The sequence below is a fragment of the Cervus elaphus genome, chromosome 11, assembly GCF_910594005.1.
Source record: "Cervus elaphus chromosome 11, mCerEla1.1, whole genome shotgun sequence".
Classification (NCBI taxonomy): Eukaryota; Metazoa; Chordata; class Mammalia; order Artiodactyla; family Cervidae; genus Cervus; species Cervus elaphus.
The window spans coordinates 6,350,292-6,365,658 of NC_057825.1; the positions used below are offsets into that span (position 1 = coordinate 6,350,292).

General features: G+C 53.3%; 1 protein-coding gene across 2 annotated transcripts in view; it reads right to left on the bottom strand.

The window, feature by feature from the left end:
* The window catches only part of HMCN2 (hemicentin 2), a 173,403-nt gene that overhangs the window by 109,028 nt on the left and 49,008 nt on the right, over window positions 1-15,367 (bottom strand). For both annotated transcript variants that reach the window (XM_043916716.1, XM_043916715.1), the window contains exons 15-18: window positions 12,795-12,944; window positions 2,863-3,051; window positions 1,985-2,080; window positions 1,568-1,695 (exon numbers count right to left, since the gene is read on the bottom strand). In XM_043916716.1, coding sequence (XP_043772651.1) covers window positions 1,568-1,695; window positions 1,985-2,080; window positions 2,863-3,051; window positions 12,795-12,944 — 563 coding nt within the window. The remainder of the gene's footprint in view (window positions 1-1,567; window positions 1,696-1,984; window positions 2,081-2,862; window positions 3,052-12,794; window positions 12,945-15,367) is intronic.

The following is a 15,367-nucleotide window of genomic DNA, read 5'->3' on the forward strand; positions in this document are numbered from 1 at the left end:
CCTGCTCGCCCAAGGTCCACTGGTCCAGGGCAGGACACCTGACCCAAGGACGCTGAGAGGAGCCCCTCCTAGGAGGGTAGGCTTGGGGCCAGAGCCTTCACTGAGTCAGCACTGGAGCTCCGAGGCCTGTCCACACCAAGGCCAGAGAGAGGAGGGACAGCCCGTCCTCGGGGAGAGAACCAAGCTGTGCAGAGTGGAGCGGAGGTGCGGCCGCATCAGCTGTGGTCCCAGGGAGAGCGGCTCCTGGTGGCTGGCCAGGTGTGTCCCCATCAGGACCGGGGTGGGGCAGGGGAAGCTGGTCCAGAATGGGGCCTGGGGCCACCTCTGCAGAGATGCCCAGCCAGTCCATCCTTGGTGAGGACCGTTCCGCCAGGTGAGCCCACTCTGGGCTTCCCTGTCTCTGTCCCTCGAGCCTGGCTGCATATTCTGCCCTCGGGTTCTGGGAGAGGCTCCCGGGCTGTCTTGGAACCCCTTGGGGATGAGTGAGTTGAGGGGGCTTCTGCTCTTTGCCCCCGGCATCTGGGCAGGAGCAGGCCCACCCAGTGTCCCCGTTGAGCTAAAACAGACTCTGCCTCTCTGGTCACTCTCTGTCCTGGCGTGGACGAGGCCCAGGGCCACCCCTTCCCCTCATGCCTATCGGATTCTCCTGGGGAATGCTGCTCCCTGCCCCAGCCCGTGTGCCCAGGCAGGTCCTCCTCCTGGTGACCCTGCAGAGGGGCACCCACGTGATCGGCCTCCACAAAGCCTGCCCGCTCCGCGAGCTGGACCCTGCCTGTCCTCTTGCATCAGGGGCTAGGACAGCAGGGACGGGACCAGGGCAGCAGTCTGCCCACACAGTTGCTGCCTCCCCTGGGTGTCCAGCATCTTCTGGGGTGTCTTCTGGGGTGAGGGCACCTTTTTTATAACTTCCTGGGCACAAGGACCTCAGATGTCTGACCGGAGAAAGGAGGGAAAGGAGGAGTGAACGGAGAAGGGAAATAGAGGGACCCAGGTGGCTCAGTGGTAAAGAATCCGCCTGTCTATTCAGGAGACTCAGGTCCAGTCCCTAAGAAAGGAAGATCCCCTGGAGGAGAAAATGGCAACCGACTCCAATATTCTTGCTGGAGAATCCCATGGACGGAGGAGCCTGGCAGGCTCCATAGGGTCGCAAAGAGTCAGACACGGCTTAGCGACTAAACAGCAGCAACAACAAAGAAAACCAGATCAATGGGAGCGGGTAAAGCAGCCACTGTGTGCCCAGCAGTGTGCCAGGCCGCCGGGCACATGCTCAGTTGCACAGATCTCGCCTCTGTCGTGGAACCATCAGAACGGGGGCGACGGCTGAATGCGTTGTGTCTGTGCCCCCACCAAACTGCTGCTCCCCAGTCACAGCACAAATGAAGCACAAGGACTTGAGAGGGTAAAGGATGCTATTAGTGCATTATCAGAGAAAGTTCTGGAAAGAGGCAGGGAAGGGAGAAGACACTCCCAAACAGGGGAACCGCAACGCGGAGGTCGAGGTGTTAATGTGACAGTTCCCTCCTCCCCACAACACTGCCCGCGGCACCCAGAGGGGCCCAGCACTCACAGGCATGCCGGCCTTGAGCCAGCGCCTCTCGGGGCGGGGTCTCCCAGACAGGACGATACAGGGCAGGGACACCGGCTGCCTCTCCAGCACCCGGACCGTGGAGGCACTGCTGGCGATCTGTGGGGGGGCTGCAGGGAGGGGAGATGGTGTTGGTCCACTGGCTTCCTGTGGGAACCAAGGCCCTCACTCCCCTCTCTCTCCTCCCCACAGAACCCAGAGAGGCATCAGGATTGGGGATCCCAAAGGGTCAAATGGCACACTTCTTGGGGCACACTACCCAGAAAGTAGGGGTTCAGATGCTCCTCTAGGAGAATCTGGCTGTGGACACTCCTGTCCAAAAGGACAGGCAGCCATGGGGGCCTCCCTGGGGGGCCCAGTGTTCCCACCAAACCCCTCCTCTCCAGATCCACAGCGAACCATGTCCAGTCACGAGGAGGTGGGCCTGCGCCTGGACCTTCCCAAAGACATTTTGAGCTTCACAGATATACGGGGCCTGGTCTTCGGGGACCACACCTGAGGGGCAGGAAAAGGCAGACCTGACTGTCAGAGCACATCTTGCCTCCAGCCCCCACAGGCTCCAGCTCCCCAGGTGCCAACAGCGCCCTTGGCACAGCCTGGCCCTGCAGAGGTCAGATAGGAAGGCTGGGATGGCGGGGAGGAGGAGGATAGGGGATACAGCCGGGCCTTGGAAAGGTGAGAAGGCCTAGTCTTGCTCATGTGTAGAAAGGGGATAATTTATCAATAACTGCGCCTTGTAGTATGATTAGGAGGGATCCATAGATGATGCAAATATAGTGCTAAGCATCCGGCCTGGCACAGTAGTGAAAATAATGGTGATGGTGATGATGGTGGTGGTGATGATGGAATTGATCATGATAAAGATGATAATGAGGAAGATGATGGTGATGATTTATGGTGGTGACGATGATGGTGATGATGAGGGTGGTGGTGGTGAGGAGGATGATGGTGATGATGATGGCTATCACATATAACACTTAATATGTGTCAGACACTGTGCTAGGGGATTTACGTGTATTACTCACACAGTAGCTCCTTAAGGTGGACTGTTGTTAAACCAGGGTGGGAGGTACCGTCACTATTACTAGTGTGACTGGTTCAGAGGAGTGGAGTGACATGACCAGAGTCACTCGGCCGAAATATGACCCTACATCAGCCTGACCCATGGCCAGCTCCTGGGGTCAGTGTCCTGCTCCCAGTTGCCCAGTCTGGGGGCTTAGGGTGTCAAAAGCCATCCTGTCTCCCCTGTCCACCCTCCCCCAGCCCCAATCTCTTACTTTCAAAGAACAGCACCCCTGAGTCGGGCCTCCCAGGCCTGCTGCCTGGCCTGGGCCCCAGAGGCTGGTCATCTCCACGGCGCCAGGTGATGGTAGGCAGTGGGCGCCCCGTGGCCCGGCAGGCCAGGAGGGCGCTCCTCCCCAGTTCCACGGTGACATCCTGGGGCAGCTCCAACAGCTGGGGCGCATCTGCAGGGAGGTGACAGTCAGCCTTGCCCAGTGGCTGGACCCGCCTGGCCCCAAGGGCACTGTTCCAAGGCCTGCCTTCCTCTCCCTTCGCTGGGGGATTTCCCTCTTCCAGCCTTTCCCTCAAGAACCTAACTCATGCCAACTTGAGCTTGGCAGGGTGCAGCCCTGAAGGGCTCCTGGGGATGATGAGGCCGAACGAGCAGCATTCAGAGGGATGAAGTCCTCCCCACATGGCATCTTGGGGACCCCGCCTTGTCCAGACATACAGGGGAGCAACACGCCTGCTCCTGCAGATGACATCTCCTGGGAAGCCAGCTTGGAGGGGCTGCAAGTCATGCCTGACCACAGGAACCCCACCAGCTCTGAGGGCCTCCCCACCACCATGCCTTCCTCCTGGGCCACCAGAGCTTCTCTTTCCACAACCCCAAACAGCCAACTTCATAGGGAGGTTCTAGCTCATCTTTACTTTGCTACATCCTTCTCTGCTTGTTGAACATCTTGTAATAAGCATATAAATCTCTACTACAAAGTCAAAACAGGCCTATAAATAACTTGACCTTAGACTTTATGGTCCAAATGGGACACTGGAGAGTGAAAAGAGCCATCATAATAATTACGCCAGGATAACAGACGTAACCAAGGGCACCTGAATTATAAAAAAAATTCAAGCATCACATAAGGGTTTATCCTTCATTTTTGCTCCACACACTTCAAACCCCATGTCCTTGCCACTGTTAATGGTTTATAGTGTTTCTTCCAAAAATTTTTTTCTAAGCATTGTCTTATTTTTATGATGGGAGGGGGGGCCTTGAAATAATTTATTTCCCCAAACAGAGACTCATAATCCTTTCCACTCTTCTGCTGGCCAGAAGTCGGCCCAACTCCAGACAGGTCCAGGCCCCGTTCCCTGCAGCTTCTGGGCACGCCCTCAGATCCCTGTCCCCAGACCCCTGACCAGGAAGGACCCCGGCCTGTTCCGAACCCATCACATCCAGCATGGAGGAAAATCCTCCACCCCTTCGTTCTCGCCGTCTCTCGGCAGAAATCTCCCCCATCCATCCAAATCATGACATCAAATTTCCCTCTTGGCCTTGGGGAGCAGGGGAGTTCCAGGGAGATATAAACACAACTTGGAAAATCGCTGCGAGGAGGAAGACAGTTTTGGACCCGAGCTCAGACACCACCCGCACGTCGCTTTTCTTTCTCACTGGAGCCTGGCAGCTGCAGCGACTGAGAATCCAAGCAAGTATCTGCTCTGGGTGCCTCAGATGGGGTCACTGGTACTGCAAAGCCCTGGCCCTGGGGATACAGCTTTCTTATTCCCCTCTCCCCACCCTGAGTAGGTAGCTCCAGGGCCGGGTACCCCAGAGCCCGCCTCCTCAGCTCTACCCAGCGCACTGCAGGGCCCAACTCAAAGCTCCGTCCTCCCGCAGGCCTTCACTCCCCATTTTTCTCATGCTGCCTCTTGACCCTCTCCTTCCATAGTCAAAGAGTCCCACTGTTCCTCCTAACTGTGGGGTATTAAAAAGCACACCCTCCTTCCCATTCTCCTCCCAATCCTGAACTTCACCTCCCTTCCCAAGAAGGGACAGTTGACTTATAATAGTAAGCAACTATCAGAGGGTTCTGGGCTTCCCTGATAGCTCCTCCTGCAATGCAGGAGACCCTAGTTCGATTCCTGGGTTGGGAAGATCCGCTGGAGAAGGGATAGGCTACCCACTCCAGTATTCTTGGGCTTCCCTCGTGGCTCAGCTGGTAAAGAATCCACCTGCAATGCGGGAGACCTGGGTTCGATCCCTGGGTTGGGAAGATCCCCTGGAGAAGGGAAAGGCTACCCACTCCAGTATTCTGGCCTGGAGAATGCCATGGACTGTGTGGTCCATGGGGTCGCAGAGTTGGACATGACTGAGCGACTTTCATGTCACATCAAAGCGTAGCATCTGGAATGCCTACTCAGTGACAGGCATGATGGTGGTACTTTAGAAACATGACTTCATTCATGGTCTCAATAAACTCACGAAGTGGGTATTCTCACAACCCCAATTTGTTGTTGTCATTTAGTCACTAAGTCATGTCCAATTCTTTGCAACCCCATGGACTGCAGCACGCCAGGCTTCCCTGTCCTTCACTATCTCCCAGGGTTTGCTCAAACTCATGTCCATTTAGTCGGTGATGCCACCCAACCATCTCATTCCTGTTCCCCTTTCTCCTCCTGCCCTCAATCTTGATCTTCCCAGCACCAAGGTCTTTACCAATGAGGTGGCTCATCACATCAGGTGGCCAAAGTATTGGCACTTCAGCATCAGTCCTTCCAATGAATATTCAGGGATGATTTCCTTTAAGATTGACTGATTTGATGTCCTGGCTGTCCAAGGGGCTCCCAAGAGTCTTCTCCAGCACCACAATTCAAAAGCTCATTTTACAGGTGGGGAAACTGAGTGTCAGAGGGATTAAGACACCTGCCCCAGGTACAGTTCAAGGTCAATGGTAGAGCTGGGGTCAGAGCCCAGATCCGGCTGCTGGAAGACCCAAGCTCTCGGCCACAGCACCCTTGCATCTCATGGGTATTCAGGGGCAACTCGCACCTCTTCAGTCCTCTCTCAGAGGTGCGGTCAGCTAAATTCCGGAATCAGATCCCGCCCCTGAAACTGCGACTCTGTTTCCTATGCCGCCTTCCCCCTGCTCATCACTGGAGACTCCAAATAAGGCGGGACCCCAGAACCCTGCACACCAGAGCCGGGAGTCCTCTGCCCCTTTACTGTGAAGATGGGAGACTGAGATGCAAAGCTGGGCCCCCGTGGGCTCCACGCTTGTCCTGCAGCGTCTGGAGGTAGGGTGGGCGGCCAGCCCCATGGCCTTCCCAGGGTCCCATCCACAAGGCTAAGCCACCTCTGCTTTCAGGCTCCAAGCCCCCTCCTCAGACTCTCAGGTGCCCCTCTGCAGGGAGGGACGATGAGCTGGTTCCACAGCCACCAGGTTTTCCCAGGAATGGCCCCATTTGCCTCGACCTTGAGCAGGTTTACGGGGCAGGAGCTGTGAGTGCCCTGAGACAGCTAGACACACGGTCGCCGCCACGCTCTGTAATCTCATCATCTGACAGCTGCAGTGCCTTTGCAGGGAGGCAGCTCTGTGTGGGGAACCGGAAGCACCCAGGAAGAGAAAACTGCCCCATGAAGGGTGCCAGCCACCAGCCTGGGCGGGGGCAGGACAGGAGGGTGTGGCCACAGCTGAGACTTAACAGCACTGATGAGCTATTCCCTCCACCCCCGGGGATCCTCCAAGGAAGTGACATGGACAGAGGTGATGACTTCCTCTTACTTGGCCCCCCGGGCAAGGCCACCAGCCTGAAGGCCTGAAGCCTGGGCAGGGCCCCTCCCCACCCCCGCTTCACGGCCTCTGCCCCACTGGACACCCATGGATGAGCCCCCTCACCACTCTGGACCTCGGATCCCCCTCCAGAAAGAGATAACTATATTCTCCCCAGTTCCAGTACCTTAAAGTTCTAGGGTTCTTTATCATCATCTGGAGACCCTTCAGTCCCCCAGTCTCCTCCACCATCCTCCCAGTTCCCATGGCCCAGAGCCCTGAGTCAGAGCTTGTGGGGATGTGCCAGCTTGGGAAACGGAGCTCTAATCAGTCTTGACTCAGCCTGGCCAGAAGGAGGGCGGGGGACCCAGGCCCAAAGACTTGGCCGATGGGCAGGGTGACCACGGGAGAGGCTGGCCTCAGGCCCTGCCCTGCTTATAGAGGGATTCCAGGGTCTCTTGGAAGGAGACAGGGCTGGGGATGGCTGCCACAGCCCCTCCTGGGAAGACCCCTTTCCCCACAGAAAGACCCTGCAGTGGAGCCTGGAGCCTCAGCTCCACTGGCCAAAAGTACAGGATGACTCTCCTCCTAAAAAAAAAATCTTAAACTGTATTTTATGACTGTTTATAAAGACAAATACAATCCAGGCTGGGTTCATTGTCATCTATTTATTATTCTTCACTTTTTTTTTCTCCTGATGGCAAAAGAAATTAAAAGCAGAGCCCTGTCCAGCAGCCCTAAACGGGTCACGGGCTCCGGGCCCTTGCCTGATGGAGAAGCAGCCGGATGCTGGCCCCAGAGCCCAGCTGTGTTCCTCTCCTGCTCCCCTTGGCTGGCCGGAGGGGTTTGCTTTCACAGACGCACGCCTGCCGCTCCCCTGCTCATCCACCCAGCAACCAAGTGCTTCCAAGTCAGGAATAAGAAGCAGAGATGAAAATGAGATGATAGAAAGAGGGCTGAGTGGGGACTTCCCTGGTGGTCCAGTGGTTATGGATCTGCCTTGGCATGCAGAGGATGCAGGGGCAGTCCCTGGCAGGGGAGCTAAGATCCCACATGCCGTGGGCCAACAAAGCCCAAACACCATAACTGCTGAGCCCATATGCCACAACTAGAGAAGCCCGCACACTGCAATGAACATCCTGCGTGCCACAACTAAGATCCGATGCAGCCAAGTAAATAAAAGTCCTAAAAATAAAGAAGGAAAGAGGGCTGAGTGAACATCCTTTTCAAGAGAAACCAGCAGGACAAAGGGAACTTAGGTCAGAGCAGTTTTAAAATAGTAGAAAGAGCATTGAGCTCTGGGGGTGACGGGGGGTGGGGGGACTGGGGCACTGGGGTACTGCCATGTAGCCTGGTCACCAGCCACGTGACAACCACTCTGTCTCACTCTGCCACACCAGGCCCTTGTCACCTGGCACAAGCCGTACTCTGAGTATTTATTTCAATCAAGTCCCGAGTGAAGCACATTCTCATTAAATCTCTCGAGGACTTTGTGAATAAGCCTCGGTCATCAGCAGCCCCATTTTACAGATGAGGAAGGTGAGGCCCAGGAAGGTAACTAACTTGGCCAAACAAGCAGCAGACCCTGGACCTCAATCCAGGACTCTTGTCTGCCAAATGCCAGGCCCAGAGGGGAGAGACCCTCAAAGGCTGGTCAGGGGAAGGCTGCCCTCCTTTCTGTACACCGTCCCCGCACCGATACCTCCAGGAAGCCAGTTCCCAGCGGAACAGCAGGAATTGGGCACAGTGCCCCCTGTCCTCAGCCCTGCAAGGCTCTGGCGGGCTGGCCAGAAAGGCCACACCACAGCTGCCACCCAGATGGGCAGGAAATTCAATTTCCCACCACCGCTGCCAGGCCAGCTCTCCCCAGACACACAGGTGTTGGGCTACAGTCCACCCCGTCCCTGACCTCAAGGCCAGAGGCCACAGTGGCCCCTTGCCCCAGATGCCTGCCTCCGGGGTGCCCGCCACCTCCTTTCTCTGACATGGGGAAATGGCCTCCGGACCAACGGCTGAAGGTGAAGGAACAGGATAAGGCAGGCGGGTCGGCCTGGGCCCCAAAGAAATAGGGCTTTGCTGAAAAGCAATCAGACACGGAACAAAGGAGGACCGCTTGTAACAACGCCCAGGGCACCATCCCTGGAGCGCCTTCTCTGTCTACCCAGAACCCACCGACTAATCACAGTGACAGTGTCATCTGTCAGAGCCCTTCTTGTCCGAGGCCTTTCCTATCTCTCACTCGCACAATAGCCACAAACATTTTGTAGGTGAGCAGCCCGAGGCTCAGAGCGCAGAAGCGACGTCCAAGCTCACCCTGCTGGAAGCATCAGGACCAAGTCCAGGGGCTAAACAGCCCTGACCCTGGGTTCAGATTCTGCCACTCACCAGCTGTGTGATCCTGGACAAGTCACTTAACCTGTCTGCGCCTCGTTTCCCCATCTATGAAAGGATAAAGTGGAACCCATTGCAAAGGGATGTTATGAGGATTACAGGTTAGTACATGAAACGTGCTTAGAGCTGGGCTTGCTACAGGGCAGATTTCACAGAAGACTGATTATATTTTTATCATCAGGCCCTATGGCTTTCCACACCCACCACACCCCACCCAAGAGCCCAGCCACACAGACAGGGAAAGTCTGAGCACATCATTCTCCTTAGATACCTCTCACCGCCTCCTCAGGACAAAGCCCAGACTCCACCGGGCTCCCCAAGCCAAAGGCCAGGAGTGACCCACAGCTGGGCAGCCGGCCGCCTCGGCCTCACCCCTCCCCATCCTCGATGCCTCACCCTCTGCTTGGCTTCTCTTGCCCTGGGGAGAGCTGCACATGCTGTTCTCTCTGCCTGGAACACTGTCCCCGCAGCTCCTCAGTTCAGTTCAGTCGCTCAGTCGTGTCCAACTCTTTGCGACCCCATGAACTGCAGCACGCCAGGCCTCCCTGTCCATCACCAACTCCCGGAGTTTACCCAAACTCATGTCCATTGTGTTGGTGATGCCATCCAACCATCTCATCCTCTGTCGTCCCCTTCTCCTCCTGCCCTCAATCTTTCCCAGCATCAGGGTCTTTTCAAATGAGTCAGCTCTTCACATCAAGTGGCCAAAGTATTGGAGTTTCAGCTTCAGCATTAGTCCTTCCAATGAACACCCAGTACTGATTTCCTTTAGGATGGACTGGGTGGATCTCCTTGCAGTCCAAGGGACTCTCAAGAGTCTTCTCCAACACCACAGTTCAAAAGCATCAATTCTTCAGCGCTCAGCTTTCTTTATAGTCCAACTCTCACATCCATATGTGACTACTGGAAAAACCATAGCCTTGACTAGATGGACCTTTGTTGACAAAGTAATGTCTCTGCTTTTTAATATGCTGTCTAGGTTGGTCATAACTTTCCTTCCAAGGAGTAAGCATCTTTTAATTTCATGGCTGCAATCACCATCTGCAGTGATTTTGGAGCCCCCCAAAAATAAAGTCAGCCACTGTTTCCACTGTTTCCCCATCTATTTGCCATGAAGTGATGGGATCGGATGCCATATCTTAGTTTTCTGAATGCTGAGCTTTAAGCCAACTTTTTCACTCTCCTCTTTCACTTTCATCAAGAGGCTCTTCAGTTCTTCTTCACATTCTGCCATAAGGGTGGTGTCATCTGCATATCTGAGGTTATTGATATTTCTCTTGGTAATCTTGATTCTAGCTTGTGCTTCTTCCAACCGAGCATTTCTCATGATGTACTCTACATATAAGTTAAATAAACAGGTGACAATATACAGTTTTGACGTACTCCTTTTCCTATATGGGACCAGTCTGTTGTTCCATGTCCAGTTCTAACTGTTGCTTCCTGACCTGCATACAGGTTTCTCAAGAGGCAGGTCAGGTGGTCTGGTATGCCCATCTCTTTCAGAATTTTCCACCATTTATTGTGATCCACACAGTCAAAGGCTTTGGCATAGTCAATAAGGCAGAAATAGATGTTTTTCTGGAACTCTCTTGCTTTTTCGATGATCCAGCAGATGTTGGCAGTTTGATCTCTGGTTCCTCTGCCTTTTCTAAAACCAGCTTGAACATCTGGAAGTTCACGGTTCACGTATTGCTGAAGCCTGGCTTGGAGAACTTTGGTTATTACTTTACTAGCGTGTGAGATGAATGGAACTGTGTGATAGTCTGAGCATTCTTTGGCATTTCCTTTCTTTGGGCTTGGAATGAAAACTGACCTTTTCCAGTTCTGTGGCCACTGCTGAGTTTTCCAAATTTGCTGGCATATTGAGTGCAGCACTTTCACAGCATCATCTTTTAGGATTTGAAATAGCTCAACTGGAATTCCATCACCTCCACTAGCTTTGTTCGTAGTGATGCTTCCTAAGGCCCACTTGACTTCACATTCCAGGATGTCTGGCTCTAGGTGAGTGACCACACCATCGTGATTATCTGGGTCGTGAAGATCTTTTTTGTACAGATCTTTTTTTGCAGCTCGTCACCTGACTGCTTCTGGGTTCAGCTTAGACATCGACTCCTCCAAGAAGCGTTCCCAGCCTCTGGTGCTGGCTTAGCCCCCTTCTCTGGGCACAGGCCCCACGGATGCCACTTCCAATTACTCAGTACACTGAGCATTCTAATTGTCTGTTTACTGTCTCTCTTTTTGGCACCAAGGATAACACAAGGGCTGATGTGGTTGTCTTCCCAACCCAGGGTCTGGGGCACAGGGCCTGGCCACCTGGTGACCACGTGCTGAAGGATGGCAACGATGGAACAGATGAATGAACACTAACGGCACCCCCACATGTGGGAGGATCCCCAAGCCTGAGATGGCACCGTCTCCCCCAGGGCCAGACCCTCCTGATCAAGCCTCCCTGGGGAGGCCCCTGGCCATCCCATCCGGCCCATTCAAGCCCATTCCCCATTCTCCGCACTTCCCCCGAACTCTGAACACCTGTCTTTCCCGTCATGGCCACAGCTGACCCTCAGAGCCCCATCTGCTCTGGCTCGGCGCGCCAAGGAGCTGTGCCCACAACTTCCGAGCAATTCCCAGTGCCCGGGATCCAGGCCTGAAACCAAGAACTCATGGCAATCACAGCCAAGGCCGTGTTCCAGCCACAGAAGAATCCAGACTCCCCATCTGTAAAAGGGGAATAGTCACTTCTCCATTTATTAAACACCCATGATGGGCCAAACCCAGTGCTAAACGTTATGTGTCTGATTGCACTGAACCCTCACAGCCGCTCAACAAAGAAAGTAGTGTGGGCAGGTCTGCTTTGTTGTTGTGTAGCTGCCAAGTCGTGTCTGACTCTTTTGTGACCCCAGGGACTATGGCCCGCCAGGCTCCTCTGTCCACGGGATTTCCCAGGCAAGAATACTGCAGTGGGTTACCATATCCTTCTCCAGGGCATCTTCCCGACTCAGGACTCGAACCTGCTTCTCCTGTATTGTAAGCAGATTCTTTACCGCTGAGCCACCAGGGAAGCCGTCGGCTACATTTTACAGATGGGGAAACTGAGGGTCAATGACTTGACCAAAGCACATAGATGGTCAGTGATGGAGACAAGACTGGAACTCGGGTCTCAGGGATGACGATGCCCAAGCTGGAGCCAAACTATTTCCATGGTGGGCAATGTCCCCCTGCTTCCTGGGACTCTCACACTTGAGGGGTCTCTCCCACCCACCAATACCAGGGTTGGTCCATGTGACCTATAGGATATAACAGGTGATGGTACATCACTTCCAAGACTGTAACTGGCTATAAAGACTTACTTCCCTGGTGGCTCAGAGACTTCTCTGGTGGCTCAGACGGTAAAGCATCTGTCGACAATGTGGGAGACCCAGGTTCAGTCCCTGGGTCGGGAAGATCTCCTGGAGAAGGAAATGGCAACCCACTCCAGTACTCTTGCCTGGAAAATCCCGTGGACGGAGGAGCCTGGTGGGCTACAGTCCATGGGGTCGCAAAGAGTCAGACACGACTGAGAGACTAAACTTTTCCATCTTGGATTCTGTCTATCCCTCTCAACTCACTTTCTCTAGGAAAACCCATGTCACGAGAAATCTTCCAGGGAAGACCCTATGGGTAAGGAACAGAGGCTTCCTGATAAAAGCCTCATAAATGAACTTCAGGTGGACTCTCCAGCCCTAGTCAAGCCTTCAGATGACCACATCCCCGACCAATGTAATAAGTGCCATCCCGTGAGAGACCCTGAGTCAGAACCAGAATCCTAGCCCCCCAGAACTGTGCATCAATAGATGCTCACTGTTTTAAGCCACAGAGTTTCAGGGCAATTTGTTACACAGCAAGTGGTAACACATACACACCATCTCCCTCTAAAATCCCTGTCCCACGTGCTCTGGATCCAAATGATGCAAATTCCCCACTGGCAGGCTACAGGGTAGCATTCTCTCCTCCCTGCTCAGAAGTAGGGCAGGTGGCAGGGCACAGCGGGGGACAAGGTGTACACTCACGTCCAACCTCCAGCCGGATTTCTGCAGAGGCATCGCCCAACTCATTGACAGCTCGGCAGGTATAGACGCCAGCATCCCTCTCACGAACCACTGGGATCCGCAGCATCCCAGAGCTGGAGTCCTCAGAGGCCAGAATCATTTCCAGATCCCCTGGACCAAAGATGAGAAAACATCAGGCAGGTACTCATGGCTGCCACAGGAGGCCCGGGGATCAGGCTGCCTTCCTGACCCTGGGTTCCTGGGATGCCACAAGGCTGGGACCTCAGAGGGGTGTGGGTGAGGTAAAGACCCCTCAGCCTGCAATCAGGACTGTTTAATGGGCACAGATTTTCAGTTTTGCTAAATGAAAAGAGTTCTGGAGATGGGTGGTGGTGGTTGTACAGCAATGTGAATACACCTAAAAACGGTTAAGAAGGTAATGGATATGTTATGCACAATTTACCACAGTTAAAAAACTTTTCTTTTAGGTCAGCACCCCTGAATCCAGTTCCCTGAGTCCCTCTGTTGGCCAAGAGTGAGTCTCAGCCTGCCCCCTTGCATGTGACAGGTTCATTACCCAAGAACGCCTTGCCTGGGTCTCCCTCCTGGGTCCCCGCCCTCTGCTCAGGGGCAGACTGAGGCTTGGGTCAGCTCTGGGAGAAGACCCCCACCTTCCCCCCCAGTTCTGCCTCTCTGATGCCTTTTTCTCATTTCTCTTACTGTTCCCTGACTCCCACCCCTCCTGGCCTGAAGGACCACCCTGATTTTGAACCTTTTTTTTACAACTTAATTTAAATTTTTTGTTTTTAAAATTGTGGTAAATATACATAACACAAGATTTTACCATTTTAAGCACTGAGTGTCCAATTCAGCGGGATCAGGTACATCCCCATGATCCATCCACAAAACTTTTTCATCTTCTCAAACGGAAGCCCTACTTATTAAACACTAACTCCCCATTTCCCCCTCCCCAAGCCCCTGGCATCTCCTCTCTGTCTCTAAATTTGCACATACTAGACATTTCTTATAAGAGATCCCACTCAGTTAAGTGGAATCATATAATATTTGTCCTTCTGTGTCTGGCTTATTTCGCTTAGCATCGTGTTTTCAAGGTTCATCTATGTTGTATAAAAATTGCATTCCTTTTTTCTAAGTTAAAAAAATTTTTTATCTTTTCTTTTAATGTTTTACTACTTAAATACCCCATATTAGAGCAAATGTCTCTGAAAATGTCACAGATAAAATATTTTTTTCCTCATTTGGCCAATTAGAAGTAGGGGGAAATTTTTACATAATAGCTGCTATGGGCCTGATTTTTTTTTCCAATTTTTTTTTCTTTGTCATGGGAGACTAATTAAGAAAAAATTTAATTGTGGTTTAAAAACTCATAAAATGTATTATCTTAATCATTTTCAAGTGCACAGTTCAATGGTAACTATATTCACGTTGTTGTGTAACTTGAATTTCATTCCTTCTTAAGGCTGAATAACATTCCAAGGGATAGCGTGTGTTTGTGCTCAGTTCGACTCTTTACAACCCCACAGACTGTAGTCTGCCAGTCTCCTCTGTCCATGGGATTTTCCAGGCAAGAATACTAGGGTGGGTAGCCATTGCCTTATCAAGAGAGGATTTTCCTGACCCAGGGATTGAACCGGCATCTCTGGCGTCTCCTGCATTGGCAGGCAGATTCTTTACCACTAATGCCACCTGGGAATCCATTCCACTGGGAGATCCCCCTGTAAAAAGGCGACTCCCGGGCTGGGCTGGTAGAGCTCCCAGCCACGACAGGCAGTGACCACGCCATGAGGAAGGAGTCCCGAGGCCTCTGCCGCCACTAGCTGGTGACCACAGACAAAATGCTCAAACTCTGAGCTAACACTGCCTGTCAGGGTCAAGGTGAGGCTCTGCTGAGATCAGACAGGTGCAGCCAAGACTGGAGTGCGTCTGGATGGGAGGGGGCTGTGCTTGAGAAGGAGCCCAGGGTTCTGCCCTGAAAAGTCCAAGGCAGGCGCCCCAGGACCCAGGTCCACTGGTGTGGGCGCAAGAGTGGCTCCTGTCGATCAAACTCCAGCTTGGGGTCCAACACACAGAAAACCCTCTACACTCACTAATTCAGAAAAGCCTCACAACAGAACGCTCACCACGACTGCCAGCTCCCTGACAACCACAGCATCTTCATCACCACCATTAAGGACACAGCCCAGGCCGTGGGCCAGGTTTGTTCTAAACAATTCGCACATATGGACTCATTTAATCCTCACACAACCAGCCTATCTCAGAGGCTGGTGGTCCAGTGGCTGGGACCTCGAGCTCCCAATGCAGGGGGCTCGGGTTCGATCCCTGGTCGGGGAGGTGGATCCCACCTGTCACATCTAAAGAGCCGATGTGCAGCAACTAAGACCCGATGCAGCCAAATAAACAAGAGAAATGTTAGGGAAGAAACAAGCTGTCTTTGATTTTCCAACTAAGGAAACAGGCTCACAGTTGCCAAGCCACTTGTCCGAGGCCACTCGGGGGGGCCAGAATTCAAATCTGGGTCTACTCTAAATCCTGCTCCTGATCACAGAGCCAGTCTGCATCAGTTATAAAATGGA